This window comes from Microcaecilia unicolor, chromosome 7, assembly GCF_901765095.1.
Source record: "Microcaecilia unicolor chromosome 7, aMicUni1.1, whole genome shotgun sequence".
Taxonomy (NCBI): domain Eukaryota; kingdom Metazoa; phylum Chordata; class Amphibia; order Gymnophiona; family Siphonopidae; genus Microcaecilia; species Microcaecilia unicolor.
This window is the reverse complement of record NC_044037.1, coordinates 102,076,123-102,090,508: the sequence shown is the minus strand read 5'-3', so window position 1 is coordinate 102,090,508 and position 14,386 is coordinate 102,076,123. Positions and strand designations below refer to the sequence as shown.

At 42.2% G+C, this 14,386-nt stretch overlaps 1 protein-coding gene across 3 annotated transcripts in view; it reads right to left on the bottom strand.

The window, feature by feature from the left end:
- Positions 1-14,386, bottom strand: part of LOC115473981 (sulfotransferase 1C4-like) — a 94,929-nt gene that overhangs the window by 47,283 nt on the left and 33,260 nt on the right. For all 3 annotated transcript variants that reach the window (XM_030209221.1, XM_030209222.1, XM_030209223.1), the window contains exons 3-6: positions 12,046-12,171; positions 11,744-11,841; positions 364-490; positions 136-230 (exon numbers count right to left, since the gene is read on the bottom strand). In XM_030209221.1, coding sequence (XP_030065081.1) covers positions 136-230; positions 364-490; positions 11,744-11,841; positions 12,046-12,171 — 446 coding nt within the window. The remainder of the gene's footprint in view (positions 1-135; positions 231-363; positions 491-11,743; positions 11,842-12,045; positions 12,172-14,386) is intronic.

Sequence of the window (14,386 nt, the reverse complement as noted above, 5' to 3'; positions counted from 1 at the left end):
GCTCCAGGCTGGTAACCTGGCACAAAATTGCCACTGCCCATTAGAAAGATTGATGCAAGACAGAAAGGGAAATCATGTGAAGCAATTGATTGGTCTGAGAAATCTCTTCTAGCACATGTTTCCCATGTTTCATACCTTCTTCATGTCCTCATAGAATAAGTATAGTATGCGTTGATGCTCTCTTGCCTCCCACCATCCTTTCACGTGATCATGCCATGGGCCCCAGGGCACTGAAAGAGGGCAGGGGAGAGAGTTGGTTGCTGACTGTGGTTCTATATTGATGCTGTAATATCTTTTAGCTTTGATGCCCAAGCTTTATCCAAGGTAAAGAGATGAAACCATATCTCAGTCATAGGCACTCACCTTCTCCTGCCAGGAACTTCTCAAAATACTCTGGCCAGGTGCCAGGATGCGGCAGTATCCTATTCATCTGCTGGAAATGGTAGTATGAGACTAAGTTGTCTTTGGCATTCCGAGCAACATAAATGATCTAAGACACAGAGGAAAGGAGAGAAAAATGGAAGAGAAGATGATATCTTTCTTTATGTGTTTATACTGTAGCTGTTGTTTAATAACGTTTTGGGCAGGACTGCCATTGTTTACCTGTTCCTTTCTCTGCACTCTCCTCACTTCTTGATTCACTTGAATCTGACTTTCCCCCTCGTCATTCAACTGAAACAGCCTTTGCTAAAGTCTCCAATGACCTGTTCTTGGCAGATCCAAATGTCTCTATTCTATCCTTATCCTTCTCGATCTATCTGCTGCTTTTGACACTGTTGATCGCTGCCTACTTGCTCTGCTCTTTCCTGGTTTTCTTCTTTGTCTCCCATCACACTTTTAGTGTATACTCTGGTGGATTCTCCTCCACTTCTATCCCACTGTCAGTTGGTGTACCTCAGGGCTCTATCTTGGGACCTCTTTTTTTCTCCATCTATACTTCTTCCCTTGGTGCTCTAATCTCATCCCATGGTTTTCAGTATCATTTTTATGTTGATGATTCCCAGATCTACCTCTCCACACCAGAACGCTCAGCAGGAATCCAGGCCAAAGTATCAGCCTGCCTGTCTGACATTGCTGCTTGGATGTCTCACCGTCATCTGAAACGAAACATGACCAAGGCTGAGCTTTTTATCTTTTCCCTTAAGCCCACCTTTCCTCTTCCCCCATTCTCTATCTCTGTGGACAACACTCTCATCCTCCTTGTCTCATCAGCTCATGACCTTGAGGTCATCTTTGACTCCTCTGATTACTGAGTTAGCATGAAAGAGGCTGTTTAGAGCAGTCCCCTTAGATTCAAAACTATATAAAGAGGAAAGGTCCCACTTAACTTTCTTTCTGAGACGTTCTGAGAGAAGAGGACATTTTTCTGGTGAGTGAATATTATTTTGCCTTGTGCTTTGGGAATTTAAAGATTGGGGTTTAAAGGAGGAATTGTAGGTTAGTGATTGGCAAAAAAGAAATACAAATAAAGTAAACTTTATCAACTAATCTCCATACTCTTTTCACCCTAGTTTTAAAACTTGAACATTGTACCACAACATTAACAGCATTTTAGCAGGCACTGCTAGACCTAGTTTAGACCTCATCCTGCCCATCCTCCCCAATACCTGCCCACCCCTGGCACAACTCTTCATTTATAGTCAGCTATTGTAATTAGGATAATAAGCGAGGACTGATCTTACAGAGTTTTAATTACAATTTCATTACTTCTTAAGAAGAAAACACTAAATAAATCACACACTATACCATATAAACTAAAGATATTTTTAGATTAGGCTAACATCCTTAATACCTTAGCAAGTTTTAAATTATTGAAAACTCAAAAATACTAAGATGGAGTCAGCAGTCCCGCAGTGAGAGAGATGCTATCCAGTCTTTTGCATTGTGTCACATAATTATCTCCCAGTTGGTGAGCAGTTATATGTGTGTGCCCGATGCAAAGAGCTCCTAGCTCTCAGAGAACGGGTCCATTTTCTTGAGGCTAGAGTAGCAGACTTGGTGGAGCTGAGGGAGAGAGCGAGAGGTACATAGAGGAGACCTACAGGGATGTTGTAGAGAAGTCCCACCCTGGTAAAGTAGGAAGTACTCCTGTAGCCAGGACCTGCCCACCAGGGGATGTACTATCCTTTTGCACTGAGGATATTTCTCCAAGAACTTCTGCCCAGGAGGGAAGGGTTAGAACAACTGTTGTAGCTGGTGATTCGATCATTAGGCATATAGATAGCTGGGTGCAAAGGCACCCGGTATAAGAGGCTCGATCTTCCACGCCTGCTGCTTTCTTCCTAGTATTGCCCCTCTCTTCCCACGCCCCACCTCCTGCCTTAGGCTGTAGACGTTTTCCTTCCCTGTCTCCTGTTTCGACCTCTGCCGTTCCTACAGTACTAATTGAAAAGCAAAGCTGTGTGGGACTATGAATCTGCACGCTGCCGCCTCCTCTTCCGGTTGACCTCCTCTGAAAGAGGAACTTATAGCAGAGGAGGCGGGGTCAGATAGAAGTGGTAGCTGTAGCATGCAGAGACCCGCAGTTCCACACAGCTTTGCTCTATAATTAGCGAGGCAGAGATGGCAACAGGAGGTAAAGAGCCTCTGCTTTCATAGGCATGGCTGCCGGCTCTGCTGGTCACACTCCCTCTGACATCAATTTCCTGTTCCAGAGGGGGAAGGACTGGCAGAGAGCCGGAAGTCACACCTAAAGCAGAGGTTCCACAGTTTTTTTGTTTTTTAAATTGCTGCTGCACTTTTGAGGAGAAGGAGAAGGGTCAGCAGAAAGGGGAAGGGAGTTCAGAGAGAGAGAGTAGAGGTGCTGGTTGAAAGAGGGCGAAGAGAAAGGAGGGAGATTCTGTGTGTGTGTGTAGGGGGGAGTTGGAGAAAGAAGAAGCTAGCTGCAAGGGGATACAGAGAAGAGGGACATTCTGGCTGAAAAGGTAGGTGGGGGGGGGGGAGAAAGGTGGGAGAAACACTGGATATAAAAGGTGGAGAGAAAAAGGGATATGCTGCATGAAAAGGGGGAAATAGAGGGGAGTTGCTGGATGCAAGATGGAAGAAAGGAGAAATTTTGTCAAGAAAGGGGTAGAGAGAGAGAGAGAGAGAGAGAGAGGAAGACACTGGCTGGAAAGGGTGGGGGAAATGCTGCATGGAAAGGGTGGAGAAAGAGAGGGGAAGATGCTTCATTGAAATGAGAATGGAGGGATGCTGGAGGGAAGAGAGGAGAAATACTGGCTGAAAGGAATGGAGAAGATGGGGAGATGCCAGATGGAAAATGGTAGAGAGGGGAAATCTGCATGGAAAGGTGGAGGGAGAGGGGAGATAAGAATGGGAGGGGGAGAGGATAGAATTAGTGAAAGACTGGAGAATACGAGGAAGAGGAATAGAAGAACTGGGATGAGGGAAAGAGTTAGAAAGCTGTAGGTAGATGCAGTAAAAGAAATTGAATAGTAAGAATAAAAGAAATTTGGACAGAGAGGTGGAAAATTAAATAGAATAAAGCTGATAGGAAAAAAAATCAATGTTGGAGCCAGATATATTAGAGCAAATGAAGATGACAGGAGGAGAGAGGGAAATGACAAACAGAAAAGCCTGTGAAGAGAGCTAAGAGAAGACAAAGGAAAGTAGAAACTAAGAACTGGGACTGACACAATTAGAAAAATTGGCCAGACAACAAAAGGTAAATAAGAAATTTATTTTTATTTTAGAATACATCACTGTTCACATGGCCAATAGGAATATGCTAGACTGAGGAGCTAGGACTGACCAAGAGCCAAGTGTTAAACTACCTCCACATAATACTGCACATACTATTCTCTTTAGTATATTGTATTATTTTAAATTTTTTGGTACATAATTCCCTGGAGTGTACTCAGTGTGCATGATACCATCAGTTACAGAGGTACTAGGGAGAAGCAGCTGGTAGGGGTTCTTCTGTACTGTGCTTAAAATTGCATCTGCTATCCCTTTCCTATTGATATATGTGTTGACCCCTAAGGTTTTTAACTTGACCCTGCCCACCTTAGCCCCGCCAAACAGTTGTCACCAATCGCCTATGGTTGGGTGTCTGGTGGATGTGAAGATCACCTGGTGAGTTGCCTGCCAGGTGCGAAGGTGGTGGACCTCACGTATCACTTAGAGAGGATCTTAGATAGTGCTGGGGAGGAGCCGGCTATCTTGGTACATGTGGGTACCAATGACATAGGAAAATGTGGGAGGGAGGTTCTGGAAGCCAAATTTAGGCTCTTAGGTAGAAAGCTTAAGTCCAGATCCTCCAGGGTCGCAGAGATGCTCCCCGTTTCACATGCAGTACCCAAAAGGCAAGCAGAGCTCCGAAGTCTCAATGCATGGTTGAGATGATGGTGCAGGGATGAGGAATTTAGATTTGTTAGGAACTGGGAGACATTCTGGGAAAGGAGGGAGACTGTTCTAAAAGGATGGGCTCCACCTTAACTGGGATGGAACCAGGCTGTTGGCGCTAACTTTTAAAAAGGAGATACAGCAGCTTTTAAACTAGAATGGGGGGGGGGGGGGGGGGGGGAAGCCAACAGTTGCCCAGGAGCGCATGGTTTGGTGTGGAGTATCCTTGAAGGATACTATTGAAACGGCATTTAGGGAATCCCAATAGATAGGTTTCAGCAATGTTGAAAGTAAGCCAGGTGTGCTTAATGAGACAACAGGATAAAGGATGCACATTATCCCCTTCAACTTCTAAGCAGCTTGTAGATCAAAGGAAAAAACATAATTTGAAGTGCCTGTATACAAATGCTAGAAGCCTAAAAAATAAGATGGAAGAGTTAGAATATATAGCACTAAACGATAGGCAACTCAGAGACTTGGTGGAAAGAGGACAATCAATGGGACACTGTGTTAACAGGGTACAAATTGTATCACAATAATAGGATCAAATTGGAGGGGGGTTATGCTATATGTTAAAGAGGGAATTGAGTCAAATAAAATAAACCTTTCACATGACACAGATAGCAGCGTGGAATCACTATGGATAGAAATTTCATGTGTGAAGGGAAGGAGTTTACCCCAATATTGGCTGGATAAATGTTATATCAGGGACTGCCAGGGAGATAACATTTCTTGATATAATAAATGACTGCTTCTTAGAGCAGCTGGTCCAGGAACTGACAAGAGGGGGAGCCATTTTGGATCTGGTCCTTGGTGGCATGCAGGGCATAGTGCGAGAGGTGGCAGTGTTGGGTCCCCTGGGAAACAGTGATCACAACATAATCAGCTATGAGCTACTGTCTGGGATGAACCTGCAAAGGAAATCTACTGTAGCTGAATTTAATTTTCGAAAGGGCGACTATAATAAAATGAGGAAAATGGTTAAAAAGAAACTAAAAGGATCAGCTGCAAAGGTTAGGACACTAAATCTGGCGTGGATGTTATTCAGAAATACCATCTTGGAAGCCAAGTCCAGATGCATTCCACGTATTTGCAAAACTGGAAAGAAGGGAAAATGTCAGCCAGCATGGTTAAAAGGTGAAGTAAAAGAGGCCATTATAGCCAAAAGATTGTCCTTCAAAGAATGGAAAAAGGACCCAAATGAAGAAAATAAGAAGCAACATAAGCACTGGCAAGTCAGATGCAAAGCATTAATAAAGAAGGCTAAAAGAGAATATGAAGAGAAACTTGCCGCAGAGGCTAAAACTCATAGTAACAGTTTTTTCAGATACATCAGAAGCAGAAAGTCTGTGAGGGAATCTGTGGGACCATTAGATCACGAAGGAGCAAAAGAGGCACTCAGGGAGGACAAGGCCATAGCAGAGAAACTGAATGAATCCTTTGCTTTTGTCTTTATGGAGAAGATGTAAGAGATCTGCCTGTACCAGAATTGGTTTTCAAGGGTGATTATGCAGAGGAACTGAAATAAACCTCGGTGAACCTGGAAGATTACTGAGCCAAATTGACAAATTTAAAAGTAGTAAATCACCTGGACCGGATGGCATACATCCAAGGGTACTCAAAGAACTCAAGCATGAAATTACTGATCTGCTGTTAGTAATATGCAACCTGTCATTAAAATCATCCATACTGCCTGAAGATTGGAGGGTGGCCAATATGACGCCGATTTTTAAAAAGGGTTCTAGGGGAGATCCGGGAAATTATAGAATGGTAAGTCTGACATCGGTGTCGGGCAAAATATTGGAAACTATTATAAAGAAAAATTACAGAACACGTAGATAAACATGGTTTACATGGTTTAATGGGACAGAGTCAGCATGGTTTCAGCCAAGAAAAGTTTTGTCTCACCAATTTGCTTCATTTCTTTGAAGGCGTGAATAAACATGTGGATAAAGGTGAGCCAGTTGATTTTTGGAAAGCTTTTGATAAAGTTCCTCATGAGAGACTCCTGAGAAAATTAGAGTCATGGGATAGAAGGCAAGGTTCTGGTGTGGATTAGGAATTGGTTATTGGACAGGAAACAGAAGGTAGGGTTAAATGGTCATTTCTCTCAATGGAGGAGGGTGAACAGTGGAGTGCCATAGGGATCTGTACTGGGACTCGTATTATTTAATATATTTATAAATGATATGGAAATTGGAACAATGAGTGAGGTGATCAAATTTGCAGATGATACAAAACTATCCAAGGTTGTCAAAACACGTGCGGACTGTGAAATATTGCAGGAAGACCTTAGGAAATTGGAAGACTGGGCATCCAAATGGCAGATGAAATTTAATGTGGACAAATGCAAGGTGATGCACAATGGCAAGAATAATCCGAATCATAGTTACCTGATACTAGGGTCCACCTGGAGGGTCAACGTTCAAGAAAAAGATCTGGATGCCATTGTAGATAATACGCTGATATCTTCTGCTCAGTGTGTGGCGGTGGCCCAAAAATCAAATAGAATGTTAGGAATTATTCGGCAAGGGATGGTGAATAAGACCAAAAACACTATAATGCCTTTGTATCGCTCCATGGTGCATCCATACCATGAGTATTGCGTTCAGTTTTGGTTGCTGTATCTCAAAAAAGATATAGCAGAATTAGAAAAGGATCAAAGAAGAGCGACCAAAATGATAAAGGGGATGGAACTCCTCTCGTAAGAGGAAAGGCTAAAGAGGATAGGGCTGTTCAGCTTGAAAAAGAGACGGATGAGGGCAGATATGATGAGGTCTACAAAATCCTGAGTGGTGTAGAACAAGTAGCAGTACATCAATTTTTTACTCGTTCCAAAATACAAAGGCTAGGGGACACTCGAGAAAGTTACAAGGAAATACTTTTAAAACAAATAGGAGGAAATATTTTTTCACTCAGCAAATAGTTAAGCTCTGGAATTCTTTACTGGAGGTTGTGGTAACAGTGGTTAGCATATCTGGGTTTAAAAAAGGTTTGGACAAGTTCCTGGAGGAGAAGTCCATAGTCTGCTATTGAGGCAGACGTGGGAAGTAACTGCTTGCCCTGGGATTTGTAGTACAGAGAGTTGCCATGATTTGGGTTTCTGACAGGTACTTGAGACCTGGCTTGGCCACTGTTCGGAAAACAGGATACTGGGCTAGATGGACCATTGGTCTGACCCAGTATGGCTACTCTTATGTTATGTTCTTATGTTTTCTCTTGTGAAGGGGTGGAGCAGATGGAAGTGGAAGGGGAAGGAGTGAGGAGGCTCAAGAGCAAAAGGAGACAGAACAGAGCCTTGCCTTTACTACTTCCCCAGAGAGAGAGAGAGAGAGAGAGAGAAGAGAAAGGGTAGTGCCCCCTGAAAAATGGAGGAGAGAAAAAGACTACACTACCCAGCAGCCCCGGCGCAAGCCCTGGTATAGAGATTACCTTCCCCAGCAGGTCACAGGGGAGAACTCTGACAAGGCAAGGGAGGGGCCCCTGGAGGGTAATCAAGTGAAAGAGGAACAGCTGAAAAGTGGGTGGGACGAGGAACCCATGGAGTGGCAAGAGGCTGAGGAGAGAGAGAGAGGAGAGCCCAGAGGAACCGATAGACCTCACAGCCTGGGCTCATTCCTTAGGAAAAAAGCTGAGAAAGCAGGTGAACTTGTGGTATGGCAGCTGGGTTGCAAGGGGAAAGAGAAAGGGTCATGAGGGAGGAGGGTCAGTGTATTGAGAGAGTGACCCAAGAAAGGGTGGGACCTTTTTTCTCCCCAAAGCGAGTTCAGTCTGGTATGAACTGTGTGTTAAAGGTGCTGTTTGAAGAGGGATTATTGACTCCCCCCTGTGTGAACTGTTCACAGCGGGAGGAAGCTGGTTGTGGGAAAATGTTTGCTCAAGCCTGAAGAAGTGGTTTACTGGGAACTGTTTATTGGGACTGTTTACCAAAGCACCAGGAAGAAACCGGGAGCAGTTTCTTTCTTTTTCTTGTGTTTTTTTTTTGACTGCCCTTCATGGACATTCTCCCCCTTTTCAAAGGGGAGGGGGAGAAGGAGAGCACGGGGCTGTAGACTGCTTAAGGTGGAACAAACTGAGTTCTGGAAGCAGGGGAGTGGAGTTGTTTTTCTTTCCTGCTGTGCTGTGATCCTGGAAGGAGAAACAGTGGGATTGTGTTTTTTTTTTTTTTGCCTGCTTTAATTCTGAACTGCTGGACTATGAATCCCAAGAGAATAAAGATACTTACTGATTTTGCTTTCTGGAGTTTGGATTGCTTTGAGCCCTGCCCTGTGAACTGCAGTGGGCTAGGAGGCTGAGACAGGTATCCTGACTCTTAACCGGAGTGGCCAGGGCAGAGGCAAGATCCTGAGGACCCCGAGAGGAGGGACGGAGCTTTCACACTCTCTTTCTCTGCACATATCGAACAGACTACTAAAACCTGTCATTTCTTTCTCTATAATATCACCAAAATTCATCCCTTCCAAAACCCTTATCAGCACTCTTATAACCTCTAGCTTAGCCTTAGACTATTGCAACTTGCTTCTCACAGGTCTCCCACTAAGCTATCTCTCTTCCCTTCAATCTGTTCAAAATTCTGTTGCAACCCTTATTTTCCACCAGTGTCGCTATGCTCATATTAGCCCTCTCCTCAAGTCACATCATTGGCTCCTTATCCATTTCTGCATACAGTTCAAACTCCTCTTATCGATTTACAAGTGCATTCACTCTGCAGCTTCTCAGTATCTCTCCACTCTTATCTCTTCCTACATACCTCCCTGGGAACTCTATTGGATAAATCTTTCTTATCTGTACCCTTCTCCTCCACTGCCTACTCCAGATTTTGTTTCTTTTATCTTGGTGCACCATATGCCTTGAATAGACTTCCTGGCCCAGTACATCAAGCTCCATCTCTGGCTGTCTTCAAATCTAGGCTAAAAGCACGCCTTTTTGAGGCTGCTTTTAACTCCTAACCTCTATTCACTTGTTCAGTACACATGTCTGTTTTTATCATTCCCACCTTAATTAATTCCCTTATTCCTTATTTGACCTGTTTGTCTGTCCTGATTAAATTGTAAGCACTTGGGCTCATTTTCAAAAGAGAAAAATGTCCAAAATTTGGCATAAATCTGCATTTGGATGTTTTTCTCACAAAAACGTCCAAATAGGCATTTTCAAAACCAATTTTTAGATGTTTTTCTATGAAGTCCATCAGAAATGCATTCACATCACAGGGGGGCGTGTCAGGGGCATGTTAAGGGTGGGATCTGGGCATTCCTAACACTTGGATGTTTTTCAGCCATAATTGAACAAAAGAAAACCGTCCAGGACTAAAACTAAGTCATTTTGAGCTAGTCTTGTTTTTATAATTAATACGGCACAAAAGGGTGCCCTAAATGACCAGATGACCACTGGAGGGAATCTGGGATGACCTCCCCTTGCTCCCCAAGTGGTCACTAACCCCCTCCCACCCCCCAAAATGTGATTAAAAACATTACTTGCCAGCCTCAGATGTTATACTCAGGTCTAGTAGAACAGCATACAGGTCCCTGGAGTTGTGTAGTGGTGGGTGCAATGCACTGCAGACAGGTGACCCCAGGCTCCTATCTCTCCCTATCTGTTACACTTGTGGAGGAAACTGTGAGCCTTCTAAAACTCACCAGAAACCCACTGTACCCACATATAGGTGCCCCTTTCACCCATAAGGGCTATGGTAGTGGTATACAGTTGGGAGTAGTGTATTTTGGGTGGGTTTTGTGGGGGCTCAGTAGACAAGGTAAGGGAGCAATTGTGAGAGGTGTACCTGGGAGCATTTTATAAAGTCCACTGCAGTGCCTCCAATTGTGCCCTATTGCTTTCCTGGGATGTCACTTTTCCATTATTCTACCTGATGCCAAGCTTTCTATTTTTTTATAACATCTGAGACTTGTGTCTATTGTTTATCAGTAGATTTGGGCTTTGAATTCAGATCTATAGATAAAAAGGAGGTCTCATTACATATATCTAAATACCAGAGTGCTATTTTTCCATACTTCATAGCAAGTGTGTACATTCCCTAATTACCTGTTCCAATGCAACTGAAGCTTTTACCTCCTCAGTGCATGTAAATGGTTTTACTCCTATGTGTATTCTCTGGTGCATTGTGAGGTTTACCTTCCAACAAAAACTTTTATTACACTCTATACATGTAAATGGTTTCACTCCTGTGTGCATTCTCTGGTGCATTGTGAGGTTTACCTTCCAACAAAAACTTTTATTACACTCTATACATGTAAATGGTTTCACTCCTGTGTGCATTTTCTGGTGCACTGTGAGGTTTCCCTTCCAGTGGAAGCTTCTACCACACTCTGCACAAATATATGGTTTCACTCCTGTGTGGATTCTCTGGTGCACTGCAAGCAATGCCTTCTTTCTGAAGCTTTTACCACACTCAGAACATGTAAATGGTTTTACACCTGCTTGGATTCTCTGGTGAACTATGAGGGCTGTCTTGCCTGTGAATCTTTTACCAAACTAAGGACATGTAAATAATTTTACTTCTGTGTGGATTCTCTGGTGCACTGTGAGGTTTACCTTCTGACTAAAGCTTTTACCACTCTCTATACATGCAAATGGTTTCTCTCCCATGTGGACTCTCTGATGCACTTTACAACATTACAACTAAAGCTTTTACCACACTTAGAACATATGAATGGTTTCACTCTATTGTGGATTCTCTTGTGTATTGTGAGGTCTGCCTTCTGCCTAAAGCCTTTACCACACTCAGGGCATGTATATTGTTTCACTGCAACATGGATTCTCTGGTGGACTGTGAGGCTGTTCTCAATGATGCTTTTTACTACACTTTCTATATGTAAGTGTTTTAACTTCTGAATGGATTCTATGGTTCATTGCTAGATTTCCCTTCTGATGGACACTAGCACCACAGTCAGAACAAGCACTAGTCTAATTTTTCGGAATGTTTTGATATTTTGAAATATTAGTCTTCCTACAAAATAATTTTTCAGATGTAATATAACGGACTGATTCTACAGCAGTTTGAACTTTGTTATCCTCTATGAATGCTTTCCTGTGACTGAAACTTTTCTTATGGTATGTATCCTAAGGGCTTAATTTTGTGCATTTTGCATTTGGACGTTTTTTTGTTTGAAAATGGACCAAAAAACAAAATGTCCAAATCACAAAACATTTTTCAAAACAGTATTTTCAAAAAGAAAAGATAGATTTTTTTTTTTTGTTGAAAATGACCTTCTTTCCTGTTCAGATTTTGGACATTTTTGTAAAATGTCCAAATTTAGAATTAGACGTCATATCTAAAATGCCTCTCCACGTCAAGCAGGGGCTGTCTCTTCATGTTCAAGTGTACAGCACTGCATACATCTAGTAGCACTTTAGAAATGGTAAGTAGTAGTATTAGTAGTACCTTACAATCCTTCTCCCAGATGGAGGGGGGCACCAACTGGACAGGGAGGTGGGTCTTTAGAATCCTTGGAGGAAGCATCGCCTCTGCCAGCTCTAGACCTGCAGGAGAAATCTTGATACATTGATTTAAGCCATGCTATCACAGAAATCCTAGCAGGCATGGAGCTTTAAAACCAAAGTGCCACTATCCCCAGAGAAAAGGAAAGGTGCATCTAAAGAGTACAAGGTGCCTGTCAGAAAGCCTCTTAACTGATGGCAAAAGGCCTGCCTATCAAACAATGCAGAGTAAAGACTGACTCTTACCTGAGGGCATAAATGGACGTTTCATCTCAATAAAGGGCTGTCGAAGATGGATGGGTGCTCGCTGACATATCTCTTTATCACCACCATGGATTATCATGTCAACTATCTCTTGCATCCAAGTTGTGCCTGATATCCAGGGACAGAATTTGGAGAAAGGAAAGAAGATAGAAGAGATAGAGGGAATGTAACAAAAGATGTGCTATAAATATTCATTTTTTATGAGCATTAGTTCTTTCATTGATAACCTTCAAAACATCATAACATTCTTTAGCATCCAAAGCGCTTACTTTCTTTTTATCTGATTTAGCGTAGGAGCAGGTCTTTGTATAACAAGTATCTGGAGTGTGTGCTACCTAGTTTGACACAGCAGGAGTAGGTGAGCAGGTTTCTGTATTGCAGGCTTTTTGGGGTACCCAAAGAGCAGGGCTTTGTTTGAGGGGGTACTGAGTACTGGCACCTTTTCCATTGTCTGCTAAAATTTGTTGGATTATTTGTAGTAAATAATTAGCAGATTTTAGTACACACAGCTTCAGCTTTAGAAATGTTAATTTCTTTCTTCATCTCTCTCTCATTCACCCCTGAATAATTCACTGCTGAGTCACTTTAAAGTTGAAGTAACAAAACATCTGTTTACTCACAGTTTGTAGTTAGATTATAATCAGACAGGCTTATATTTACATATTACTATACATTTGTATTATCAGCTCCTTCCATGTGCTTAGATGGTAATGGATGCTCACACCATAGTAGATCCTCTCAGGTTAGGAGAGATCATGAGCTCCATGTGCACCATGTGCTGCATGTGCTGTGTCTATCCCCCACAGGAAGTTGCATAGCTGTGTGACCTCTCTAAGTAATTCACATCAGAGGTCACAAAGTAATCACAGAGAAATAATAGGTGACAGGCAATGCATGTAAAATACAATTACATTCCAACAAACCCCTTCTCATGCATAACTGTCATGCAATTATTTATTCATACAAAGTCCAAGCTTTATACGCAGATTCACAAAATGTTCTCTGGGTAACGGTTTGGTCATGATGTCAGCTGTCATCTCACTGGTGTGACAATAGTGTAGACTGATGACCCCTTCTTTCGCCAACTCTCGCACGTTGTGGTATTTCGTTGCGATGTGCTTGGTGCGTGACTGAACCTTGTCATTCTGTGACAGTCGGATGCAGCTCTGATTATCTTCCATTATCTGGATTGGTCTCTTTTCAGCTATTCCGAAATCCAGCAAAAGTTTTTCAATCCACATCAGTTCTCTGCACGCTTCCGATACGGCCACATATTCAGCTTCTGTAGAAGACAAACTCACAATACTTTGTTTATGACTGGCCCATGAAATTTGTACATTTCCATACATAAACACATATCCACTTGTGGATTTATAATCAGAATGATCCCCTGCCCAATCTGAATCACAGTAACATATTAGTTTTGGATTACTATTGGCTGAAATCTTTAATTTACAATCAATGGTACCCTTTAAATACCTTACCATCCTTTTAACTGCAGTCCAATCTGATTTGGTAGGTGAGCTGACCCTTCTGCTCAAAATTCCTACTGCATTTGCTATATCAGCCCTGTATGTGGTAGCTAGATATAAAAGCTTACCTATGGCTGATCTATATTGGATGTTATCTGGTAAAGGTTCTCTTACTGTTTCATCCTTCAGAAAATCAGTGATCATGGGAGTGCTTACAACTTGGGCATCTTGCATACCTAAACTTTCAATAAGCTCATTTATTTTCTGCTTCTGGCTTAGAAGATAAGAACCATCATTTTGTTTCTCAATTTCTATACCAAGATAGTATGACACATTACCCAGTTCTTTTATCTCAACATTGAGGTTTAAACACTTTACAATGTCCTTGTACTCTTGCTCACTTTTGCTTGCAATGAGCAGATCATCAACAAAAGCTAAAATGTATGCATATTGTCCATTTGTGCACCTAGTGTACAAGCATTTATCTGCTTCACCTTGCTTAAATTCTAAATTTGTCAATATTTCATGCAATTTTTCATTCCAACATTTTGCACTTTGCTTAATCCATAAAGACCTTTGTTTAATTTACACACTAGCTGTCTTTGTTTTGTATTTATGAAACCTGTTGGCTGTTCCATGTACAAGTCTTCAGTTATATCTCCGTGAAGAAACGCTGTTTTCACATCAATGTGTTTGACTTGCATGCCTTTTGAGACTGCAATGCTCAGAAGTGTTCTTATTGTCGTGTGTTTCACTACAGGTGCAAACACTTCATCAAAATCTTCTCCATATTTTTGAAGATATCCCTTTGCGACTAATCTGGCTTATACCTTTCCACTTTTCCTTGTGCA